Here is an 8575-nt window from a genome sequence, read left to right as displayed (position 1 = left end):
TATCGGACCGCCCTCGTATGACTGCAGCTTATGATGTCCACCGTATTAATTCAGTAGCTTCTTAACACATTCATTTCTTCTAAAAGCCTATTTTGTTTGCATATTATGACTGTGTCTAAGAATGGTATTTCAGCCTCATGCTACTTTAAGAAAGAAATATTCAGACGATTTCTGAACAGTACAGCTTTACACACAATGTGAATGACCATTCAGTTGCCTTGTTATGTCGCTTTCCACCAGATCCAGGATGTCTATCCGGTTTCCGCATAATGCGGCAGATATCCGCATGATTTCCGCATTATACGGCTTTCCGTGAGGTCCGCATGATACAGCTTTCCTTAAGCTGGGGATATCCGCATGATTTCCACACAATATCGCTTTCCGTAAAATGCAGCTATTGATCATTTCCGCATTATACGGCTTTCCGTAGTCCAATAATTCTGTATGTATGAATCCGCATATACGGATTGTTTCAGTAGGGACCGCGGAAAGAAACACGAAAAAAGTATTGAGCCTTGCGGAGAGTAAGTGCAGAGAATCACCCCTGGATATAAAAAGTTCATCCGAATTGAGTATTTGAGTGGACCGACCGTTCGTCCGGCGAGGTGCAATGGGACTGACGGTTGCCGGGTAAGGTGTAAATGTCAGGACTAAATGTTAGTCCATTGAGGGGATCTGTGGGGACCAACTGTTAGACCCGGTGCCGTTAGTCCTTAAAAAGATTAATGGTTGTGGCTGCCTCATTAGTCTCCAAAGGGACGAACCACACGCTTTTAACACCCGTTTGCATTAGAGTGTATATATGCATGATGCTTAAGCAGTCATCAATAAGAGCTGTTCATAAATTTTGGGAAAACATACTTTTTGGAGGTCATGCATGGTGCCTGTAATGTACTTATGCTGTCATTTATATTCCAATCATGGACAGGTATGCAAGTGCTGAACGATGATTGAGAGGTCTTTCTCATGTGAAATTACTACTGGTGAAAATCGTCCTATTCACGGCGCTAAGAAACTGGTAGGATGTATGAAACGGCAAGAAATGGAAACTTTTCTTTTTTTTTTTTGTAACGCAGAAATGTGGTCACGCCTCAATGAGAAATGCGGAAGAGTAATTTTCATTTTTTCTCTGAGGAAAGGATAGTTTGTGTGACCATTAATGGTTTGGTATTTTCATATGGTCTTATTTAGAAATAGGTTCGGTGAACACCTTTTATATGCAGACTATGTGTCGGAAGTAGAAGCTTAGAAGAAGCCTGTTCACTCTCTCGGTTCGTAAAGCAATTTGTGACAAGTGGCAAGCGCATGTGGTGTTTATAGGTATCAAACTATTGTTAATATGGTAATATTTGGCCACAATCCAGTTTATTCGGTCGACCCTCGGAGCCCGCGAAGCACAAGACGCCGCAAATGTGCGACGCAAAGGGGCCAAAATGGCGTTCGCGAACAACCGAAAGAGGCGCGGGCTTTCAGAAAGGTGCGGTCGCCATCCACAGATACCAACCCCCATCCCTCCAGCATCGTAAAAAAAAAGCAGCATTATTGAAAGACTGCGGAACGCAGAGATATATGAATGCAATTATTTTTCCGCCTTTACTAGACACACACAGGTAACACCTGCTGTTCAGCCAATAAGCCAATTAGGTTTTCATAGGCTGTCAGAGGCTATCAATATACAATGCTATCGTCTTACCATCTTAAGCATACGTGAGCTTTTTAGATGCGAAGCATCTTATGGTGGAGTTCAATCCGGTGGTGGCGTGTGGCGTGACCACCCTTACTGTGCATGCGCAAACCATGTCCACACACCTCCTCTCCACTACCCCTCTCCCCCTGTCCACTCCCCCTCCTCGTTTAAAAGGCTCGCGTTAGGTCGTACACACGCTCAGTCACTGCGCCGGCTGTGCCGGTGTCATGGGTTCCAACGTAAACGTCGGCGCCAGTTGTAGTGGTAACTTAACGCCTGCCGAGATCGCGAAGCAGCGGGTGGAGCAGCGGAAGGCTCAACGCGCTGAAGCTCAACGTAAACGTCGGCAAGCAGACCCTGAGCTTTGGGCTAGGGAAGCCCAGGGCAAATGGTAACGTCGGCGGGAAACTGCTACGGATAAAACGCGGGCTTGACATGCCGAAACTCTGTTTCGCATCGCCTCATGGTCCCCTTTAGCGGGAGATGGTGTAATTTTTTCTTTATTTTTGCCCTGGCCTGCCAGGTGGTCTAGAGGGGTGCTCGACTGCTGACCCGAAGGTCGCGGGATCGAATTCCGGTCGCTGCGCCTGCATTTTTGTTGGAGCGAAGATGTTTGAGGCCTGTGTACTTAGATTCAGGTGCACGTTAAAGAACCCCAGGTGGTCGAAATTTCCAAAGCCCTCCACTACGGCTTCCCTCATAATCATATCGTGGTTTTGGGACGTTAGACCCCAGATATTATATTATTATTATTTATTTTTGCTTATGTGCAAACGCACAAAAACTTCAAATTCAGTCATTAGCAATCGTTGTGTCTACATCCGGTACACACGACCGTGTTACACTTTGCCATACTTGCATCATTTGTCGAAAGAAGAAAAGCGACAAGTTTTAGGTTCTTACGCTATGTTTATTTATGAAACCATGAAAATGCCACATGATTACTCAAGGAAACACCCACTGAGCCAAACGTCACAAACACAGTAGTTTGTGAAGTAGGAATTCGTATACCCCGTGTAGTTTAGCTGCTATGGCACTGCGCTACTAAGCAACAGAATGCCGGTTCGAATCTTGGCCAATGGGGCCACGTATCGACAGGGGCGAAATGTAAAAAAAAGACATGGCTGATCCCTCAGTCATAGGAATCTGTATAACACGAAAGTGAAATGTGTCTTCACAGAACTAGGGCTTATTGTGTAATGATATATGAGAGCTTGTACAATGTCTATTCGTGCTTGGCAGCTATAGCACCGTTTGACGTGGATGCACCCATGTTTACGCCTAGTGGCATGTCTCCATCGCGACGACTAACGCCCATGATCATGGTTAAACTGTTGTGATAGATGAAGTTGTGAATATATATTTGGACACAGCAAATCATGAATACCACATAAAGATGACATCAACAAGCTCATAATCAACACTGGTGCCCGTTATGCACTTCTTCAAAACGTCGTTAATTAAGAAGAGAAACGGCATGGCGTGCGCTTTCTAGTAATGGGTAACAGACGCCCGTGCTCATGCATACAAAACCACACTGCGCTTCAGCAACACGAGAGGCAAAGGTTCGTAGCTTAACGCCGCGATGAGCACCAGCGCATGCGCGTCCCCTCCACCTCTCCTACGCTGCCCCCCTCTCGTATGCGTGCCGACCGCGTTCCCCGCTCGTTCTGTGAGAATTAACGGCCGGGCTAGAGGGAAGACAGGACGCGCGTAGCGTTCCTCTTCACGTTCCACGACGCGAGGTCGGTAGCATGCCCAAAGAACGCCAACGGAACGCGATCGTGCAAGTGCTCCGGCTTCGCATCGCTTCATGGTCCCCTTTAGCGGGAAATGGTGTAATTTTTACTATTTATTTACTTGCATCTCTCTCGAATTTTCGCTCACAAGCAATGACGCCGACACGGGAATTTCTGCGAAAGGAGCTCATTAACGCTATCACGTTAACACTATGGCAGCTTCGCACTACTGATGCCAAGCCTGAAGGAAGTGTAGAGCTGGGTGACCTTCTTTATTTCTCTTTTTTTTCTCTCTCTTACTCTTTCTCTCTGTTTCTTGTATCTCTTCTTCGTATCTGTTTTTCTATTTATTTCTTTCTCTCATTTTTTTAATCTTTCTTTTCTTCTATTTTTCTAACTTCATCGCTTCTTCTTTACTTTTGTCTCTTACTCTTCCTGTCTGTTACTCTATATGTCTCTCTTATTTTCTCTTTCTGTCTTTCCGTCTCTTTTTCTCTATGTCTTTTTTGCGTCTGTTTCTTTCTATCTCATTTTATGCCTTTCTTTCTCTATTTTCTCTTTTAACACAAAAGTGTTTTATGCCGGGTTCCACCACGGCTCCACTGACGCATTTCCTTCATGGATATGACGTAAAATATAAAGACTAACATATGGCAAAGAAAAAAACTAGAAGAAAAAGTTCCGTCATCGGGAGTCAAACTTACAACCCCTCAATCCCCAGCACGCAGCGCGAAACGACTCTGCCACAGATGGCTCGTTCTTCACCATATAAATGGCATGCTATTTATATACACCATTTGCCGGTGGCAGTACTCCGAGATCGGGGTACATCAGCGTGTTTTTGTTATCACTAGCGAGATGGCGCGAAGGGCTCGAAGAGCACGCTTTAACCCTTTCAGACGCCACCTATGAAGAACTGCCTATAAATGCATCAAATCGACACAATGTCATTTCAAGGCACTCGATGTTATATTACAACAAAAATAACGTCATAATGCCTATAAATGCATCAAATCGACACTATGTCATTTCAAGGCACTCGATGTTATATTACAACAAAAATAACGTCATAATACATTAATTTATCTGTGTTATAGTGATCATTTCTAATTACTCTGTAATTAAATACCGTATTTACTCGAATCTAACGCGCACCTTTTTTCCAGTAAAACGAGTCTAAAAACCGCATGCGCGTTAGAATCGAGTACCGAAAAAAAAAAAAAAAAAGAAACTCTGTTATCATATTGCCATCGGCATTTCAAAATGGCCGCCTCCTACGCGCCTCGGCCATTTCTGCTTATTGTTTCAGTTCGTACGTGTGCTGAGGAGATTGTCATCCCGTTCTGCGTTCGCATCGACGGTATGGAAGTGCGGACTCCAAATACTCGACGAGTGCACCACGATGCCGCATTTAAAAGAATAGTTATTACATGTGCAGAGACGGACGGAAATCGGGCCGCATCGCGGTCGGGGTTCCCGAAACGTGCATGCGAGACTGGCGCAAACAGAAGCAGAAGATTTTTTACAGCAAAGCTTCGCGAAAAGGTTTCAGCGTACCAAAGCAGGGCCGGTTTCCCGAAATCAAAGAGCGTTGACAGCGACGAGGACTGATCCATTACACGACTCGTATCGCCGCCGTAGTGGTGACAGTTTTAGCGGCAAGGCCCGCTTTTTGACTTTGTGTTTTACTTTTTTGAAACTTTAGTTCTTTAAAACCGAAATACTTGTTCTTCTGAATGTGCGAAGTTTGACTCCTATGGACTTTCTTTGTTCTTTTCTCTCACGAAAAATGGGTGCGCGTTACAATCGATGTATTACTTTTTTTTTTGGTTGCGAAAAACGGGTGCGCGTTACAATCGAGGGCGCGGTAGAATCGAGTAAATACGGTATCTGTTAATTCTGAAGCCATTCATTCTCTGTTTTCGCATAAATAGAATGAAACCTCAGGCTAGAAATGTAGTAAAAATTTATTTTAGGTTATGTCCATGTTGAGCAAAGAAAAATTATACTTTCGACATGGGTCGTGGAAAGTGGCACGTCGAACGACTCTTCGAATATGGTAGTGCCTTCAGCAAAGTGATCATACACAACAGTACACTGCAAAATGAAGTTAAATGAAGACAAAATTATTATGCAGCAGGTTCAATTCATCCAAAGCTCAATGTATCTTGCTCTTCCTTAGCCCCTAGACGATACAAATAGCAAAAACAAGCGGTGTACACAATTGTGTGCATAGGGTCTCAAATAGTTAAAGGTCAACGCCCCACACGTCACGATGAGCACGCGCCTCTACAGGGCGTGGTCACTCGTGTGCGCTTATCTCTTGATGGCGTTGAGAGCACGAAGGTTACCTTGCTCACTGTAGCGGCCGCTTTTACGAACGGAGCGTGCTGCTCACACAGAAATAAGTTACAACTGTGATAGTTCGCGCTCATCCTGTGTATGTTCGTTCCGTGCGCCCTTTCTGCTTGAGCAGCGCGTTGCAAGTTTTGAGCTGCTTGCCGTTCTTTGCGTGACATTACAACTTGTTGCTATAGCATTCATTCCTTCGCCCTTGGGACGAAACAATGTACAACAAACGCTCAACTACGTCTGTGAAGGCATGTTTTACTTTCGTGTTATACCGATTCCTATGACAGAGGGATCAGCCTGTTTTTTTTTCCTGTCCCTCTCTCAAGTGCTTCACGTGCTCCACTTAGCCGAGCGGTGTTTCCGTTCAACGCTCGCACCTGCTGTACTCGGTAGTGGGGTTTACCCAATTTCCGTGGCGCATACCCACCCGAAGAGTTTTGGACAACTGAGCATAAGTTACCAATGCCTTAAACAGCTCCGCTCTTAAAAGAAAATCCCATGTAGATAGGCTTATGCGCGCATTAAGCAACTCCAGCTGATCGAAATTAATTCGGCCTAGCCAACGGCAGCGTGTCACCTCACCATGTCGTGGTTTTGGCACGTGAAATACGGATCCATACATAGCCTTTGTTCCAAAAAAGCCTTGTTCGATCGTGAACTTGTCCGTGAGCAGCCTTATATCTGTTATGGTAGTCTGATTTTCAGTCGAGGTCACGTGTCATTTCACGTGGACACCTTTCATTGTTGCCTGGATATGAACGCACAGCCATCGTTGTTGCCTTTAGCAACTGAAGTGTGGTTCCGATTCCCCGAACGGAGGAAGGGAACAGTTAGGAGGGGCATTGCAATAGAAATAAAGGAAGAAATACTAAAAAATGGTAGGTCAGGCCCGCACATGCCAAACTTCGCTTGCCCCCATTTTCCCGATTGAGCAAGGGGTCCTTTCTCCTTTTTTGAGAAATACACTGGTGCGATTTCCTTGAAACCCACCAGCGCAATGACTCCTCCAGCGCTTCTACCCGGTTCATGGGTAGAAGGGTTTTTGATTTATGCTTCCGCTCCTTACCCAGCCAAGTTCGCATGCTTACCGACCCCAACAGCGGCTTCCAGTCCTTTCGTCACAAGCATTGCTGTAACTTCATTTATTCCGTCTGCAGATGTTGCTTTCTTAATACGACACCTATACGCAGGTTTGTACATGTTCTGTTTTATGCTTGAGGTATAGACACACAAAAAAACTAAATATAGTATTTTTTTAAAGAGTACGGCGAGAGAGATTCCTATCATCGGTAGAGCTGCTCTTATTTGTTCATTGACTAGTCCGCAAACCGACATTTTCTTTCTCTTTCAGCTCACGAGCGTTTCGTTGAGTGTGAGGTGGCACTCAACATAGGCGTTTGCGTCCTCGAGGTCGCACTACGCTGGGCGTTGCTGGGCGAGTAAGGACGCCGCAGGGGCCGGGGTGGTGGCACCCAGCCAAGCGCACCTGGCGGACAACGTCTGCCCAGACACCAGAGGTGCGCGTCTGCCCACCACCCCACCGTCCCGGCTATCGGCCGCCACCGACATCGGCGGCCATGCCAGCATCTGCACCAGCCGCCAAGGACATCGGCGGCCACGCCACCAGCTGCACCGGCCGCCACCAACATCGGCGGCCAAGCAAGCACCTGCACAGGCCGCCAACAACATCGGCGGCCATGCCACCAGCTGCACCGGCCGCCACCAACATCGGCGGCCAAGAAAGCACCTGCACAGGCCGCCAACAACATCGGCGGCCATGCCACCAGCTGCACCGGCCGCCACCGACATCGGCGGCCAAGCAAGCACCTGCTCCGGCCGCCAACAACATCGGCGGCCACGCCACCAGCTGCACCGGCCGCCACCGACATCGGCGGCCATGCCACCAGCTGCACCGGCCGCCACCGACATCGGCGGCCAAGCAAGCACCTGCTCCGGCCGCCAACAACATCGGCGGCCACGCCACCAGCTGCACCGGCCGCCACCGACATCGGCGGCCACGCCACCAGCTGCACCGGCCGCCACCGACATCGGCGGCCAAGCAAGCACCTGCTCCGGCCGCCAACAACATCGGCGGCCACGCCACCAGCTGCACCGGCCGCCACCGACATCGGCGGCCAAGCAAGCACCTGCTCCGGCCGCCAACAACATCGGCGGCCACGCCACCGGCTGCGCCGGCCGCCACCGACATCGGCGGCCAAGCAAGCACCTGCACCGGCCGCCAACAACATCGGCGGCCACGCCACCGGCTGCGCCGGCCGCCACCGACATCGGCGGCCAAGCAAGCACCTGCACCAGCCGCCATTAACACCTGCGGTTCACGGCATCGGCGTAGGCAGAAATTTTTTTCGGGGGCCGTCTCCATGATCTGAAGTGGCGGCAGGGCAGGCAGATGTGGTCAAGTGTCAATTTCTGCTCTGTATACCATGGCAAAAAAAAATGGGGGGGGGGAGCGGGCCCGGTGTGCCCCCCCCGCCTTGCTACGCCACTGGTTCACGGGTCTCGAGCATTTTCGCCTCCATCGTAAAATGCGGCCACCATGGCCGGGATTTGATCCCGCGACGTTCGTCTCGGCAGCACCATCACTAGCACTAGCACCATCACTAGCACCATCACTAGCACCATCACTACTAGACCACCGTGGCGGGTCTGGCCCGGGACATGGTGCCCAGGGAAGTGCACCTGGCGGACGGCGTCTGCCCAGGCACCAGAGGTGCGCGACCCATCACCTCCACCGCCCACTGTCCCTGTTTCATGATACGGAGGCGCCAGAAACATT

At 48.7% G+C, this 8575-nt stretch overlaps 1 protein-coding gene across 1 annotated transcript; it reads left to right on the top strand.

Annotated features, from left to right (window-relative positions):
* Positions 1–920: 920 nt before the first annotated feature.
* On the top strand, positions 921–8104 carry LOC119399134 (uncharacterized). Its single transcript, XM_037665949.1, has 2 exons — positions 921–928; positions 7189–8104. Exons 1-2 carry the CDS (start codon positions 921–923, stop codon positions 8102–8104), a joined length of 924 nt encoding a protein of 307 aa, XP_037521877.1.
* The last annotated feature ends 471 nt before the right edge of the window (positions 8105–8575 follow it).

This window comes from Rhipicephalus sanguineus, chromosome 7, assembly GCF_013339695.2.
Source record: "Rhipicephalus sanguineus isolate Rsan-2018 chromosome 7, BIME_Rsan_1.4, whole genome shotgun sequence".
NCBI lineage: Eukaryota > Metazoa > Arthropoda > Arachnida > Ixodida > Ixodidae > Rhipicephalus > Rhipicephalus sanguineus.
This window is presented reverse-complemented; position numbering and strand designations above follow the sequence as displayed.